General features: G+C 46.3%; 1 protein-coding gene across 1 annotated transcript in view; it reads left to right on the top strand.

The window, feature by feature from the left end:
• Positions 1–18,162, top strand: part of MEIOSIN (meiosis initiator) — a 2,303,138-nt gene that overhangs the window by 455,212 nt on the left and 1,829,764 nt on the right. Inside the window, exon 4 of the mRNA XM_086938419.1 lies at positions 9,269–9,430. Coding sequence (XP_086794545.1) covers positions 9,269–9,430 — 162 coding nt within the window. The remainder of the gene's footprint in view (positions 1–9,268; positions 9,431–18,162) is intronic.

Below are 18,162 nucleotides of genomic sequence, written 5' to 3'. Positions count from 1 at the left end.
CCCTAGGCTGAATGACTGCATTTGCAACCTGAGTGGTGGGAGGAGTTAGCACCTGGGCCTGAATAGGGCTGTGCCTGCCTGCCACAATGCTGGCTCCACCTCCTGCTGGGCGGCTGACGACCCTGCCCCTCACTCTGAAAGGAAAGAAGCAGCCAGCAAAACAACGTACTCAGGATCCACCCAGTACTGGTTCAGACCGGGCTCAGGGCCCACATGCACTAAGAGAACAAAGACTTTAGGGGTATAAGTACAGGACCCCTAACAACAGAAAATTAGATCATCCTGGAATCAAGAAGGAACCTCTGCCAAGGAGAAAGCTGACTCTGAAGAAGGAAGACTGTCCTGCTGTTGCTCTGCTGGACTGACCTGCTGTTGCTTTGCTGCCAAGGAGAGGGGAAGGACTTTGCTGTGTGCTGTGTCCCCTGTCTTGAAGGAATCTCCAAGGGCCTGAGAAGAGCTGGCTCCCTGTTCTGAAGTCCCAGGAACAAAAGGACTTCACCCCCCAGCTTCCCTGAACTCTGCTGAGAGAGTTCTGTCCTTCCTAGAGTGCATGATCCAGTTGTGGGGCCTCTGGAAGTTGTACCTGTGCTGGGAAGCTTGAAACTAAGCTTGAGAGACTTTTGAAATTGAGAAGTGTTGCATCGCTCGCTTGCGGAGCGCATCCCCGACAGTGCGAGAAGTTTCCCGCCGCTACGAAGGTCGAGACTGTCGCAGCGCCTGACGCCGCTGCCAGAGCCGTCGCATCCTTCGTTTGCTGGACGCACCAGACCGGTGCGGGAAAGTCGAACATCGCTGCGAGTGTCGTCGCAGAGCCTGTTGTTGCTGGGTGAGATCGCCGCACCGCTTGCTTGCGGACCGCATCACGTCACTGCGAGCATCGTCGCAGAACCATCGCATCGAGGAGCTGCGAGAGGATCACCGCTGGACCGCGCATCGTCGCCCCGGAGATCGTCGCAGCACCTACGAGATCGTCGCATCGTGCCTTTGCGAGACCAAATTTCCTACGGAGCATTCGCACCGGAATCCATACAAGTGGCCTTCCTCCCCATACAGACCGGATTTGTCGCAACACGCCCGCTGCTGCAGCGGGGCTGTCACATCGCCTCCCCAGGGTCTCCGGAGCAACGCATCGCTTGTTTTCCACCGCACCAGCTTCTGCGTTTGGAACTTTGTTGCATCTAAAAGGTACTGTGAGTAAACGTGACGCAACTGTGAACTTTTCACGCATCTGTGGATTATTTTATCGCAATTTAAAGAACTTCGATTACAACTTTAAGAACTCTTTTGAAACCATATTCTTGAACTGTGTATGTTGGATTTTTGTAGTTTTGGTCTTGTGTAGTTTAGAATAAATATCTTTATTTTCCTAAGCTGTTGTGGAATCAGTTTGTGGTGTTTTCACTGTGTTACTGTGAGTGTTGGTACAAATACTTTACGCATTGCCTCTGGTTAGCCTAGACTGCTCGTGCCAAGCTACCTAGAGGGTGAGCAGGGGTTATCTCAGAGGGTTATCTCCTTGCCCTGACTAGAAGCAAGGGTCCCTATTTGGACAGTGGTATCTAACTCTGCCAACTAGAGACCCCCAGTTCTAACAGTACGCACGTCTTGATTATCTGCTAGGGACCAGAAATGTATATCATTTATGAGGAATATAGAGATAGAGCCGGGGGCACTATCGGATTATGATGCAGTATGCCTCACATTGGAATTCACACCTCAGAAGCAGGACCATGGAAACTGGCATCTTAGGGAGACCCTACGTCATAGACCTGCAGTAATACAGTAGCCATACACAACTACCTTGATCAGAACAACACTCCTGATATCGCTATCTCCACACTTTGGGAGGCCATGAAGGCTGTGGTTAGATGGGAACTCATAGCAATTTCAGCAGCAGATAACAAAGCAGGAAGAAAAATGTGGGAGGAATGGACAGTTCAAGTCAGGGAACTTGAATGAATACACAGTCGCACAGGGGCACCCAGAATCTGGCACCAACTACGAATGGCACAGGCTCATTTAGCGGGGCTTGATCTTGACAGGGCGGAATACGTTGCCTTCCCCTTAAAAATCTCCTTCTATATATAGAGGGACAAATCTGGGCAACTATGCCAATAAGTTAAGGGCTCAAAGGCAACAGGCAAAATTACAATCCCTAAAGGAAAAGATTACCAACTCTGTAGCTTTTATCGCCCTATATCGCTGCTAAACGTGGACATCAAACTATTTACAAATATTCTTGCAGCTTGAGTGGGTCCCATGATGCTGGGTATCATCGACCCTGATCAGGCAGGATTTATACAGGGTAAGCAGAGCAGCGTTAACAGGAAACGTTATTTGTACCTCATTGATAGGACAGTTCAAACAAGCATAGTGTCCCTTCCCTCAACAGTTGATGCTGGAAAAGCATTCGACCAGGTGCATTGGCAATATATGGAGCAGACCCTAGCACACTTTAAAGTAGGTGACCGCTTCCTAGCTTGGGTAGCGAGCTGCTATGGATCCCTCACAGCCCCAGTTAGAGTTAAAGGGATTTCGTCACCTCCCTTCTCATTAGGCAGGGGCACTAGACAGGGCTGCCCCTTGTCACCTCTATTATTTGCTTTGTATTTGGAACCCCTAGTACAGCGTAGCAGGTACAACCTCAAGATCCAAGGCATTCCCTTTGGAGGAGAGAGACATACAGTCAGCCTATTCGCAGACAATATCTTGGCCTCTCTAAGTGAATCAGATACATCCATTCAGGTCTTTCTGGAAGAGCTGTCCACATTTGTGCTAGCATCGGGATTCCGAATACATTTCGGGAAATCTCAGGCTCTTGCTTTATCGATCAATTGTGAGGGCTTGTCCTCGTTGAAGGACCGCTTCCCAGTAAGATGGGTGCAGGGGTCCCTGCCCTATTTGGGGATACAACTTGCCCCCTCAGTCGGCAAACAACAAATTACATGACACTACTTCACCAAATTAAAGAGGAGCTGAACAGTTGGAATCGTCATCACCTGTCCCTTCTAGGGCGATTGCAGCCCTTAAAATGTCCATACAACTGAAGAATTTATATGCCTTTCAGATAATTCCAATTTCTCCTCCCGGAGGAATGCTTCCTGCACTACAGAGTGATTTACATAGGTTTGTGTGGCAGGGCGCAAGACCTTGCATGAGAAAGAGATTGAGCTACCTGGGACCAGACGAAGGAGGATTGAGTGTCCCAGACCTGCAGAGATACTTCCAGCTGGCACAGATGCGGTACCTGGCAGAGTGGAACAGAGAGGAATCTGAAAAACATTGGTTATTTCAAGATAGGGCAATCGCACGGCTTCCCCTCTTGAAGGTGCTGTTTCTCAAAAGAGCTGATAGGCCGCAGAGTCTCCTAAGGTCCCCCATTACCAAGAATGTTGTGGAGTTATGGGACAATGTGGCGGGGCGAAGCGAGCTCACCTTGTTCCCCTCCACATGACACCATTATTCTAGAATGGACACTTCACCCTGGCTTACCTCGGGGAACATTTGTGGCCTGGCACCGTACACCATGCTGTGCTGCGGGTCACATGTTCGACGAAGAAGAAATTCTCTCCTTCTCACAAAAGCATCAACAATACAACTTAACGGAAACTTAAAGGCTTCGATACCTCTAGGTGCGCCACTGGATACTACACTCCACCAATCTCCCCACCATTAGCACACGCCTTACCAAGAGATACAGATAGACTGTTGATTTCTGAACTCTTATGTACTACTGCGCCAACCTGCCCCTAAACAGCCTACACCCAGTCAACAAAGATGGGCAAAAGAGCTCGGAAGAGAGCTATCCTCTATTGAATGAGGGGAGGTTTATTACAGAGCTCGACATACAGCTCGGAACACATCCGTTAAAGATGCGGCCACTAAAATAGCCACCCACTGGTATCTGACTCCGGTACACCTCAACAAGGGGAATCCAGAGCACAGCTTTGACTGTTGGTGCGGATGCTGCTCGCCAGACACACTTTTACATCTACTCTGGGAGTGTCCGATACTCACGGCTTACTGGACCCAGATCCTAGATGAAGTAGACACACACTTTGACACTTAGATCCCCCGGTTCCTGGGCTATATAGTCCTAGGTCTACCCAACCTACTGACTTTCCCACTTAAATCTCTAAAAGGGGGGGAGGAGCTACGTCACCAACTAAGATGGCCGCTTAGGCGCCCGGCTCCGCCGACCTCTTTTCCCAGCCGGATGATCCTGCAACTTATCCTGAAATCATGCCCGATCTCCAGGGAGATGAAGCCTTGCTGAATCGTTTGGTTCAATCCTCAGACCTTTGTCGCCAGAATTGACGGAGTTATGTCGTCTTCTGGATCCTGGCCTAACGCAGCTTGTAAGCCGGGGCCTCGAGTTTGAGCCCAGCCGGGACGTAGTTGAACAACATCGGCCGTGTGACTACGACAAGGTCCGGTCTCAACAGTGGAAGTCTCCATATCTGATTTTGATGACGATCGACGTAGTTTTCTTGATGTCGTCGGACAATTGACCTGAGCGTCTGTGGAGGTTCTGGGACTCCTGGCCCGGGGACCCGGTTAGACATCGCCTGGGTCCGCTGGGGTGGGGCCCTCGCCCTCCGTCCAAGGGCCAATTTGTCTACAGGACACCCTCAGTTGCGACCCGCTCCGCTCTGTCATTGCCCCCCCAGAAGGACCGGGCTCCTCGGCGACTGCCACTATGTTTGTGATCGGAAGAGCGGAGGCGGATCTCACGAATAAAGAGCCGACATTGCGGACCGTGCTGGCGTCCATCATGGAGCTACAAGCGCATATTGAATCTCGACTCGATAATATGCTTGCCGATGGGCCTGACGTGGACTGTTTGGGACCTGGCTCTGATCTTCCACTACGTCTACCAATATCGACGCTTCCCGTGAGGTCTGGGAGGGCCAAGGATGACCGCCCAGGGCAAAATGATCTGGTGCAGCCCTTGAGTTGTGTACCGACAAAGAGTAGCGAACTTGGTTCCCCGGAGAGTTGGTTGCACCCGCCATTGTTGTCTCCTGGGGTGGTTCCGCTTGGCTTCTTTATCCTGGAGTTTCCCGTTGGAGCGGATTGGATTGCCACAACATCTCTGCCTCCCCCGTCTGCATTGCTGCTTCTGCGGAGGGAACATCACTTGAACAGGGTGTCGATGATAGAGGGCCTCTTGATGATCGAGGCTGGTAATGACTTTGTTTTTCGGGCTCTCTGTGGACTATCCTCTTAGGTACTCCTCTCGTATCCTGGATCTACAATGACTGCGGTGCTGCTGCCGGATGGTGTTTGCGTGCAAGATCGGAAGGGTCAAGGATGAGACTGCTTCGATGGGTTTGACTTTGGGGCCTTGGCGGACATGGGACTTGGATCTGGTATTAGAGTGAGGTCGGGCGGTGGTTGGTGTCCGGCTGGGGAGAAGGAGACCGGGTGCTTATAGGCTTCCTCCTCCCCCACTTCTTCCTTCTTTTAGGGTTTTAGTTATTTGGGGCGACAGGCACGCTGCTAGGGGGGTTAGGCTGTAGCCAACTGCAGGGGTGCAGGGTGGGGGGCTGTAGGGGGGTTTTGGGGTTTGTTTTGCCTTCATTTTGTTTCTATGGCCTTTTTCTTCCTTTCCTTTTCTTTCCTTTTATTAGTATAGTTGGCGAAACGTTCTGATTGGTATCGTGTATCCGTATCGGGTGCTCTTGCTTCTTTCATTATCCTGATCTTTGGGTGGGCGGGCTCTGAGGACTGGCGCTTGATGTAGATGGTGTATTATATGGTTTTATATCCTGAATAGTATGCTTTAACGCCAGCGTCTCAATTATAGCTGTTCCTGATCTGCATATCCTGTTTCTCTGCCTAGCCACCGTATTAGTATTTTCGATTGTATGGCACCCGATACGTTTATTTAGTTAATTTAAAACATAAAATCTCGATCTCATTCCTTGACTTAATTCTGCGTTCAATACGAACGTTATCCTGAATCGCTGCCGGACCTTAGGGATGTCGGTTGAAGGGCTGTGGCATACCACAATATATTTGCTCCTATTTTGATTAGCGGCCGGCCCCTGTGGTTGTAAGCCCATGCCTGTAATGTTATTGAAATGAACATTAAAGGTTTTCAAAAAAAGAATAAAACATCTCTAAAAGGAAGACAGATAGGGTTGGCGCTCGGTGCAGCTCTCCAGAACATTCCTACGTATTGTGAGACTGCTACTATTCCCACACATGTGGGTTGGCTCCATAGACTATGCCACACACTAGGGATGGAAAGGATATTCGCTACTCTCACAAACACTAAGCCTCGTTCTGCAAAATATGGCACCCATTTCTCGGACTTCTATCCACTGAATTTAGAGAACTTACTTGTCCCAATCCTACACATCCTCCGGCTTTCTGAAACGAAGTAGCTCACACTACAACTATAAAGGGAGAGATATAGCTATACTTCCCTACAAAAGCTACGCCACACAATTTTTTTCTTTTTCCGAGTACTGGGGGGAGGGTGAGAGAGAAGGGTGGGTGGATTTGTTGTATTGTTTGTATTATGACAATGGTTAAAATCCACTTTATAAGTAAAGAGACTCTCGCAACCAAGGTTTGTACGTGTTATGAAAACATTTAGCAAGATTGTTTATATGCAGTACGTAAATGACTTAGATACATATAAATAGATTAAACAATATAATACAACACATTAAGTGGACTTTGGGTCATCTCCTTGCTCGTGATTGGATAACTTTATTTTCTGTCTCATTTCATATCTGCTAATTCATTATTTGTCCTCCCATTTATTGCTTTGTTATGTCTCTGCAGCATAGATACTTTACCATCCTCTTGAATGGATGAGTTCCATCCTGCCACTGCTGAGATCAAGGATCTATTTATTCATTGGTCTATAACACTCTGTATATGTTCATGGCTTTACTCGCTATCTCAGCTCCCCCTTCATCTATTGCTTCACTCCCCCCTGCTTTAGTAGTTTTTTTTAATTTTGTTTAAATTACTTTTAAAAGGGCCAACAGCAACACACTGCCAAGGGCTGCTTGCTATTGAATTTTGCGCACCATGCTTTATTTCATCATTTACTTTGTTCGAGTCGACTTGGAATGGTAAATTAAGGAGAAAGTGTAACACAAAAATTGTTACGAGATGGCCGTTGTGAGTATGTTGGCACATTGGTGGCCATCTTGAAATATTTTTGTTACATTTTGATGAAAAAAGCATGTCAAGATGGATGTGATGTGTGCGCATGTGTGGACTCACAGGTGAATAGCCTGGGTTATGTTTTTTTCAACCTAATGTATTACAGTATGCCCGCCTTGAGCTCACTTGAGGGTCATCTGAGGGACAAAAAGCAGTGGCAAATCCAATTGACTTTGAGAGAGCCAGGCAGCTGCACACGTATAAAGGGACACTTGCTTCTGTCTTATTGACAGGCATCCCCATGCATGCTTCATTTATTTAATTTACCTTTTTTGGAGTGGCCATCTGTCACCTTGGAATGGTATATTGAAAGAAAAGTTTAAAAGAAAAATCATTAAAAAAAATGGCTGCTTTGTGTGAACATGCATGAGGGACCACAGGTGGCCAATGCTTGTTTTCTTTTATTACTTATATGTGGGATTTACGATGTTAAAACAAAAGTTCTGATTGTTTGCGTTTGACAGTGAAGACAGCCAAAAGAGAAAGCTATTAGGCAGCACGGCGCAGTTTCAGTTATTTTTTAATGAGGGAGAAATAAAAAATGCAGGGGAGAGAGGGCAGGTAAAAGAAGACTGAATGGGTGAGAAACAGGGAGAGGGTGTTCAGAAGACAGTTGGATGAAGAGAAAGGAAGAGCGGAAGGGGTGGTAGAGAAAGGGTGAGAGGGGTAAGAGCAAGAGGGGTTGAAGGACATCTTGATAAAAAGCGAGAGGGGCAGTGAGAGTGAGAGAGAGAGACAACATTTTTCATGTAGCTCTATATGGATAAAGGAGTATGTATTTGTAGTTGCAGTTTGTAAGCTTGATTTCTGAGTAGTCATGGCGGCTTACGATAGCCTGGGGGTTTTGGTCTTAAGTAGCTGAGTTCTTTAAATTAGAGAAGCTAGAGTCTAATCGATCTAGGTAGAATGCAGATACTCTTCAATGATCACATTTAAGGAAGAAAGCTTGCCCCTATCCATCCAACTAAAACAGGATGGCGGCAGCATGCAAGATTCAAATTCACGAAGCATTGATAAGCTATGTCTTAAATTATCTGCTCAGGAAGGTGTGCATTTTGTTAGATTGGCTTTAAGGAATACCAAACCTACCAACTGACAGCAAAAAAAAAATATTTTTTAAATGTGTACTTAAGTACATATCAGACTAGTGACAATTGAGGTACAAGTCTGACTTAACCTAAAACTAAGTCCTTTGAGAGGAGGTGCACAGGTCATGTGTCATCAAGTCCTGTTACACCATTTCCTGTGCTGTTATTGCTGGCCCCAAAGCTGAGGAAAAATTTAACCTGGCCCTCTTTTTTAAAAGGTTGGAGACCTCTGAGCTGTTGGAAGGGTGCAGAAGTGAGATTTGGCCAATAAGAAGCCACATCAGGATGAACGTTTGTGCTGATGTTAACAAACTCTTGCATGCAAAAACAAATGTGGCATTTGAAAAATGGCCCAACCATGACAGTTTTAAATAATTCTTGATAACCTTTGGACATTTTCTTTTGACGAATGTGGAATCTCTAGAGCATCTAGCCAGGATTTTCCTGGACAATAAAAAAACAAAGGGATCAAATCTTAATTTGTCTTGTTCCTAAAAATAGTCTCAAAACACATGTTAAGCTGCTTCCTGATTTATGGGGCAGGTAATGAGGTTCAAATTGAAAGATAGATAATGGAGCTTTAGTAAATTGCAGTTGATTTTAGCCCATATTAACATATTGCAGTGTTGATGACGGTGCCTGAGGTTATGTAATCATTTCAATATTCTTTTCAATAATGGCTATATTTTAAGTATTTATTTGCCAGAAATCATATTATTTAGGAATGTGTTCAGTGGCCTCTACTTCCTTTGAAACATTACTTAGGCTAATCAGTGGAAAATAAAATGCCTGTAGGACTGTGATCTTTTACAAGTTTGTATTCTTACTTCAAATCTTCTACTTCCAGAGCTCTTTAATGTTTTTTTGCTCCATTGTAGGAATATGATTTGGCAGGGAATCTCCTCTACTGTTTAAATGGTATGTCAAACAGAATTATTTTTCTGATGATCTTTTGTAAGCTTATATTTTTTACTCACCTTTATCTCATTCAGCATTGTGTATGAAGAAAGTTGGCCACTATATGGAGCTAGAAACCACAACCTATAACAAAGGGCCTAATGTATCGCCTCCTTGCACACCTCCTAGAATAAAGAAAGCAGGGATGCTGGGTGCCTGCAAGAAACCCCGGAAGAACAAACATCCTCAAAAAATAGGTGAGTGTCTTTAGAAGATATTTTAATTACACTTTTTAACTGTCTCAAACTCCTACCAACACTTGAGAAGAATCAAGGGTGCATGGTTCTCTGGATCTTACTGTTTCCGTGACTATGTCTACGTATCTGTAGACCTTATACTGTACCTGTTTCTGAGGTCTTGCAAAAACCAATGAAGAAAAGTGTCCAAAAACAGGTATATTGTTCTAGTGGCTTTATGTGTAGTCTGATGTGCAGACCACGTGAGTTTTTTATGAAATTGTACTGAAGTTGTTAACATCCTACTTCTCAAAAAGATCCCAGCAAATCAACATAAGAGGCATTCTCTAGGATGGTTTTCCCCTCTAATGTGGTGCCCTTTATGTCTTTGCATTAGCAGCAGTGCTTTTTAGTGTTTTGGTAGAAACCCTGGGAGTGTTTTTGAGTGCTTTTGAGAAATTATGTTGTGTAATGCCACCAGTACACCGATAACATGTAACTTTACCTTAAAATCTCTGTACCAAGTGTAGCGGATTGGGGAGGCTAAGGCAGGAGGCGGGTTTTAGTGATTGAGGGTTTTAATTGCTTAAACAAGAAATCGGTACAAGTCTTCCTTAAAGGGAACCTCCTGGGGGATCTGCTTCTCAGCGTTCGCCTCCGGGGTCTGGGTTCTTCTTCCTCCCGAGTTCGCCTTCGGGGGCTCCGGCAGGACCTCGACTCCCCCGTCTCCGTGATGCCACCAGGACCGCCGTCCAGGAGAGAAGAGAAGAAAGGCAAGTATCAGTAAAACGTACGGATTGCTAACGTTTTACTAGGGAAGGGAATGAGGGATTCACCACCAGTGCTATATACAGTTCGCTGTGAGGGAACGGGGTGTGAAGGGAGAATGGGAAGGCAGGTCAGGGGACGGTTCTACCCCTCCTCTCCACCCAGCCCGCGATACAGTTCCGTACCTCGGTTAGCCACTCACCTCCTGGCGTGCGGCTGGGCGGCTCGTGATGCCGATGGCCTCCTGGCTCCCGCGCCGCCAACGAGTCACTCCTCCTCTCTGCCGGGGATGTTACAACGATTCTTCCGGTCTTCTCCTCTTCAATTCCTTCTCCCTTCGTATCCTCACTCGACTCTGCTACAACTCCTCCTACTCCTCCTCTTCACCAATGTGGAGCCAGTTAAAGGGACCGTCGTCCTCGTACTCCTCGTCTTGTGGATATTCGGGTTCCAGTGCATGCCCCCAATCAATAGTCTATGAAGAAAAGAGGGGGGGTCACATGATGAATACCCCGCAGGGGTTGACGCACACCTAGGCATTAGGGGGGCCGGCCTCCCCACGTTACACTCCATCCCCCCTGGACTCTTCCTTTCGGGAAGGGTATTGCGTGACAGGTAGTCTGCTCCCGTGTTGTCTACCCCTTTCTTGTGTCGGACTTTGAAGACGAAGGGCTGCAGGGTCAGGAACCATCTCATCACCCTTGCGTTTTTGGATTTGGTTCTGGCCATCCATATGAGTGGGGCGTGCTCTGTGAAAAGGGTAAACGGGTGCCCCTCTAAGTAGTAGGCCAGTTTCTCCACCGCCCATTTTATGGCCAGGCATTCTTTCTCAACTATGGGGTATTTAATTTCCCGGGGAAAGAGCTTCCGGCTTATGTACAGTATAGGGTGGTCTGACCCATCCTCCCCGTCTTGAGAGAGCACCGCCCCAATCCCATACTCGGAGGCGTCCGTGTGCAGGGAGAAGGGGTGGGTGAAATCAGGAGAAGCCAATACAGGGGTGGACGTGATAACACATTTGAGGGAGTGAAAGGCTTCCTGCATCTCTAGGGTGGGCTTGGTCAATACCTCTTGCTTGACGTGTTGTCTGAGGGTATATGTTAGGGGGGCAGCCTTCTGGGCGAACTGAGGTATAAACCGTCGGTAATAACCGATGAGACCCAGGAAGGCTCTCATCTCCTTTTTGGTCTTTGGAAAGGTGGTGTCGGCTATGGCCCTTACTTTCTCTATCTGGCGCTCGATAAGCCCGTGTCCCAGAATGTAGCCGAGATACTTGACCTTTTGGAAGGCTATCCGAGATTCTTTTGCATTGACTTTCAATCCTACTTCTTCCAGCGTGGAAAACACCTGGTGAAGGTGGTGTAAATGTGTTTCCCAATCCGGGCTGAAGATGACGATGCCGTCCAGGTAGGCAGACATGTAGGTGGTCATATCTTTTAGCACATTATTCATCAAGCGCTGAAATGTAGCGGGGGCACCATGGAGTCCGAACGGCAGGACAGTGAATTCGAAATGCCGTTCGGCGGTTGTGAAGGCCGTTTTATGCCGATCTTCCTCCTGTCGGGGTACTTGCCAGTACCCCTTGGTGAGGTCCAGCGTGGTTATATACTTCGCCTCCCCTAATTTCTCAATGAGTTCATCTATACGGGGTATAGGGTAGGCGTCAAAGTCGGAGATGTCGTTCAGGGCTCTTAAGTCCATGCAGAACCTCCGCGATCCGTCCTACGCTTGTTCTGTGCTCATTGAAGCACCAAGTGGCACGATCCTGTTAACTTATTGGACATACTTGTAGCCACGTACGATATACTCCACTGTGTACATTCTTACAGTGAGTACCCGGCTGGGTCCACTGTGAGTACGCTTAATCTTTTCCTGTCACGTATGGTTGGCACCCACTCCACCACGAGCCCTTGATTGAATCCTCTAAGATGTCCCACAACTTGCCTGTCCTGACGAGACCCTCCATCCTGTAAAGAGTCGAAACGCCATCGACGCTCATTGGGAATATACCTTTTAAACAATGCCTATGAATTGAATAGCCATTGCATATATTATTGAATATTGTTTGTATGGTCGTTCTCCCACTTCCTTGTAAATACACCTCTGTTGAAACCGTGTACATAATTGTCACTTGCTGTCACTTTTAGTGTGCTTTCACCACTCTTTCGGTTCACACTTTACACCTGGGACTACTTTTTCGAAAAGCTTTCACATTAATGTAAATTATAATATAAGGTTAACTGTATATTCTTTGAAATGTGTAAGAATAACAACTGATGGTTTTTGAAATCGGTGTTATGAGTTTTTGTTTTTCCTTCTTGCACCCTCGAACCTTCATAGTATTATCAGACATTGTTCAGTAAGTATCGAACATACTGTAAATTGTTCCACTGGAACCAATGTTCTTTTGATATAGAATACGCACCCTGGTTCCTTAGTGGGTAGGGTTCCCTTGTTTTTGTTTGTGTCCCCCACCAATAGAGGCGCCAAAAAGAAAGGCCATTTCGCCACTGGCCATCCGCACGCCCTGGCGGCCCTCTCGAAATTCAGCATGAACGAATCGGGTCTTCCCCGGGTTGGTACTTGTGAAGGGAGACCCCGCTGATCCCGTGTGGCATGCTCTGTTCCTCCGGCCTACAGGATATCGGCCACGTGGTAGGGGGATCGCTGGTTCTGGCGGTCATGGCGGCCTTCATAATTTCGCGGTCCGCATCGGCCGACCGCATTTGCTGCTCTATAAACCATTTCAGGCGCTCCTGTCCTTTTACCAGTTGCTGCACTACCGTTTCCATGTCTATGGTACGGATGGAGGGGTTGCCCGCATTCTCCACCAATGTAGCAGATTGGGGAGGCAAAGACAGGAGGCGGGTTTTAGTGATTGAGGGTTTTAATTGCTTAAACAAGAAATCGGTACAAGTCTTCCTTAAAGGGAACCTCCTGGGGGATCTGCTCCTCAGCGTTCGCCTCCGGGGTCTGGGTTCTTCTTCCTCCCGAGTTCGCCTTCGGGGACTCCGGCAGGACCTCGACTCCTCCGTCTCCGTGATGCCACCAGGACCGCCGTCCAGGAGAGAAGAGAAGAAAGGCAAGTATCAGTAAAACGTCCGGATCGCTAACGTTTTACTAGGGAAGGGAGTGAGGGATTCACCACCAGTGCTATATACAGTTCGCTGTGAGGGAACGGGGTGTGAAGGGAGAATGGGAAGGCAGGTCAGGGGACGGTTCTACCCCTCCTCTCCACCCAGCCCGCGATACGGCTCCGTACCTCGTTTAGCCACACACCTCCTGGCGTGCGGCTGGGTGCCTCGTGATGCCGATGGCCTCCTGGCTCCCGCGCCGCCAACGGGTCACTCCTCCTTTCTGCCGGGGATGTTACAACGCTTCTTCCAGTCTTCTCCTCTTCAATTCCTTCTCCCTTTGTATCCTCACTCGACTCTGCTACAACTCCTCCTACGCCTCCGGTGAACAAGCACACCTGGGTGCTGTCAGCTGCGGTACTTGACGACGGTATAGGCTCCTCCTCTTCACCAATGTGAAGCCAGTTAAAGGGACCGTCGTCCTCATACTCCTCGTCCTGTGGATATTCGGGTTCCAGTGCATACCCCTAATCAATAGTCTGTGATGAAAAGAGGGGGGGTCACATGATGAATACCCTGCAGGGGTTGACGCACACCTAGGCATTAGGGGGGCCGGCCTCCCCACGTTACACCAAGGATATTAAACATCTAGCTACAAGCATTCCAGAGCAATTTTGATTAGATGATATGAAGATTCAATGGCCAAATTGATGTTAGCAATAACATAAAATCCCTCAGTCCCTCTAGATAAGAATCTAAATTCTCAAAAACATATTATTGCCAAAATGCCACTTGCTAACTCACGCTTGTATGAGATATCATTCTCTCTACCAAAGCAAGACCCTAAAAATGTACTACAGTTACTTGTCCTCTGTAATTTGCACTACAACAATACTATTCTTTGAAGAAATCCAAAACGACATTTACCTTCATTGAAAGCTTCCATTCATGCTTCTGCATGACTGGTATGAGGAAGTAAAAGATTTGCCCGCAAGATAATTGTACTTAAATTTATTCAGTGGCTTCCCTATGAGGGAAGTTACGGATACCTGTTGCATTCACACAAGATTCCACATTGAAACACCACACTACCTTGCCTAGCAAAAACATTTATAGGTGGTTCACTGTACCTCCAAAGTACAGAGACTCTTCTACTTTTGACTGAGATCTTCAATAAGTAATACACTTTTAATCAGTCTTTTTAAAGCTGTGTCCAAAGACCTGGAACTTGGTTCCTCCTGCTAGCTGCTTTCCCATCTCTCTGTTCAAAAGACACCTGAAAATCATTCTCAACAACCATGACATACATTTCCCGCTTTAAACGTCACTCCATCTCTTGTACTATGCGATAATCCTTGAACACTTGGCTCACTATAGGCCCTTGAAACAAACTCTATTCAAGACACTGTTATCATCTTTGCCATTTCATTAGTTATCTCATCTGCAAGCTTTTATGGTTATCCATTCTGTCGTAAGTTTTCTGATTCTGTTTTGACTGATTCCTATCTTAGGAAGTCATTTTTCTTGTGTACATTTTCTATGTCTTGTAAATTTCTTGCCTGTTACTCCGTTTAAGCCTTGCTTACAGTTAATGGACTTTAGGTCAGCACCTTCTTTATGATTGGATATCTTTCTTGTCTATCTTACTTCCCTGTTACTGATTCAGTAGCTTTCCTCCCTATTCTTGTTTTTGCCACATTCAAGCATTTGGTCTCACCATGCTTTCAGTGGCTGGTGTGTGCTATTATCTGTTGGTGTACTGGCACTACTGATGTAAGCAAACCCAACACAGAGATTATTGGACAAGAAAAGTTTTTAAAGCTTTACAAAATCTTAGAAGATTTGGTTCCAACCGGATCGCAAGAGGGAGACTGGTCCATGCCTGGGCAGTAATCACTGAGAGCACAAGACCTCCAAGACAAGCTTTGCCGAACTTGGGAACAGCTACCAAATTCAAAGAAATGCAACAGGCTGATATCATGAGTTATGTTCTGCAAATCTGACAAAGGCAATAAGGTTACTCCAGTATAGGAACTTTCATAGATTTACATGCTTGAATCATTCCCTGTTGTCGTGATGGGAGTCCCCTGTCCTATATAATAGTAGTAAAATGATAACTATAAAGGTCTATTATAGTCACTTTAAAAAAGAGACCAAACTTACTTTTCAGCCAATCAGGATGCAACACTCCTGAGAGAAGCTTCAGTGCCTCAGATTTTCTACTGCACGTCGAGCCAGGGAGTCTCCTCTGTCTCTTAAGATACTAGCCCTCAATCTTTTTTTCTTGACCACAGCAAAAGTTTTCATGTTTATTTTCCTCAGATGAAAGACCATGTCTGACAAGGAGAAGAAAAGTCTCTTCTGACCCTGTCATTTATGTGACAAGCCTTCCCCCAATGATTTTCTTTCTGTCTCCTGGTCCCCCCTGCTAATTGAGGCTCAGTGAACCACAGCGCCATGAAACCGTCAGGTGTACGTGTGCTTTAGAAGAAGTGATTTAAACTCAAACTCATTACATTCTGAAGACCCTCACCAAGATTGTATTTACTGTTTCTATCCGGATCACCCCTGCAAAAGAAAGGTATGTCATACCCTTTCTTCAAAAACTTAAAAGGACAGAGAGGGCAAGCCTCGACGACGAAGAAATATGCAGCAATATTGTTGATGAAGGTAGCGACATCGGTCTCTTTCTGATTACATCATCCTCCGTCCCCACCATGGCATTATCGTCGATGACATCAGCCGCTAGACCGTCATTGTTGAGCATTGTCTCGTCATCAACAGTGCCAATGTGGTCTTTTCCGTCAACACTAATCTCAGGGCCGACTATGGCTCTGCAGCCGACGGCTCAGTCAACGATAGCTCTGCTGCCAACGCCTCCACCGACGACTGAATCTTTAATGCTGTTGACAGTCTCGTTAATGACTTCATCGATGACACCATCGACAAAGGAAAAGAGGCTGGAACATAGAAATTCACAACTGGTAAACTCGGAGCACACCTCTCCTAGCAAAGCGACACCCTTATACCTACTCACCTTTTGGAACAGGAAGGGGATTCTGATGATGACAATCACTTTTGAGATTATTTTCTAGAAACAAAGGTCCTAAGCCTGTTTTTTGAAAAAAGTCACTTTTGAGAGGCAAGCAGTCCATTCCATTTCGATTTCAAATGCCAGGAAGAGGATGAATAGTATTATCAGTACTATGATCAACAGTAATATGCTACTCAGGAACAACCATTTTATAAGGACATAGTTTGTATGCCCAGTTCTTTTATCTCCGACTTGCAATCTATCCTGTCAGATTACAGGAAAAGTTTTCCACCTCCTACTTCAACGGCTATCCATCCATCTACAACTGCCAGGTCACACCCACTGCAACAATCTATCCCTTTACAAAGACCTATTTTTGCCTCTTCCAGAATCCAATACACCAGAAACTACCCTACTTCACAGCCCAGATTCTTCGGATGACAAACAAAAGGAGGGCGAACTTCAATAACCCGATTCAGAATGCTATAACTATATAATCCCAAACCCATCATCTTCTTCTCCCTTGGCGCAGCCTCACCTCCAAAACATAGAGGAGGCTTTCACAATTTATTCAAGAGAGCAGCCAAACAAAAGATTTGTGCTTTCCATGCCTTCCAAACAAAAAGATTGTTATTTATACGACGTCAAGGAACCTTTCCAAAAGAGTGTAGGCTCCATGCCTATTCTGGACTACATTTTGGAAGAAGGTCTAAATGTAATGAGAAACCAGCTATAGCCAGGGCAATTCGTCCATGCCTTGATAAGAAAAATAAGGCCCCAGAGGATGCTGCAGAATTTCTAACTGGTCCTCCCAAGCCAGATTTAGTAATCAGGCAGCTCAAACCCCTCTGCCCAATTTCTGCTCCTCCTGACAAGGAGGGCAGACGTTTAGACAACATTGGGAAAATATATTTATCCTTGTGAGGTTTGGCAGTGAGAGCAGCTAATTCCCTGGCTGTACTGGGCAGATATGATAGACAGTTATGGGTGGACATCGCCACATACATAGAAGAGCTTCCTGAATAGGCCAAACTAGAAGCAAAAAAGGTTTTGCAGGAGGGACAAGAGGCATAAGCAGAAATTATTGACTGCGCCATGGATATTTCTACCACTGCATTACGCCTTCTTGCAGGTTCAGGAGTACTTAGAAGACAAGGCTGGCTTAAGGCTACTCCCTTTCGTCCTGAAGTACAGAAAAGATCTTAGACCTCCCCTACTATGGGCAAGATTCATTTGGAAACATGTAGATGGGGCCCTACAGGCCATAATAAATTATATGGACACTGAAAAGTCATTTTGAACACTGCAATTCGGAAAGGCTTCTTTTCTTGGACACAGGGAATGAGGTATGCTGGCATATAGTGTGGGATATCAACAATACAGATATCCCTCCTACTACTTGGCTTCCCACCAGTATCGTCTGAAGTACACCCAAAAAAAAACCCGCTCAAGCCGTGTACAATGGACCTTTGCCCAAAGAAAGAGCTGCCTGCTTAGGAACAGAAGCTAATCACCGCCAATGAGTGGTCCCAGACTCCGCTTCCCCAATCCTGTCACCTCTCAGACTTGGGGGCAAGCTATCCAAATGCCTAAATCATTCCAGGGACATAACATCCAATCACTGGGTCCTAGACCATTTATATTTCCACCACATCCTAGAATTCATCCAGATTCCTCCTCTCAACCCTCCACACTCATCTAGTCCCAGGCATCTACAGCAACTTCATTTAGAGGTAAGAAGCATGTTGCTAAAAAAAGCAGTTGAGAAAGTCCCTTTGTCGCAACAAGAAACAGGCTTCTATTCCATTTCTTCCTAATTCGCAAGAAATGGAAGTAATAGTGGCCTATCCTCGACCTTCGAGATCTTAACATCTATC

Source organism: Lissotriton vulgaris, chromosome 9 (genome assembly GCF_964263255.1).
Source record: "Lissotriton vulgaris chromosome 9, aLisVul1.2, whole genome shotgun sequence".
Lineage (NCBI taxonomy): Eukaryota > Metazoa > Chordata > Amphibia > Caudata > Salamandridae > Lissotriton > Lissotriton vulgaris.
This window is presented reverse-complemented; position numbering and strand designations above follow the sequence as displayed.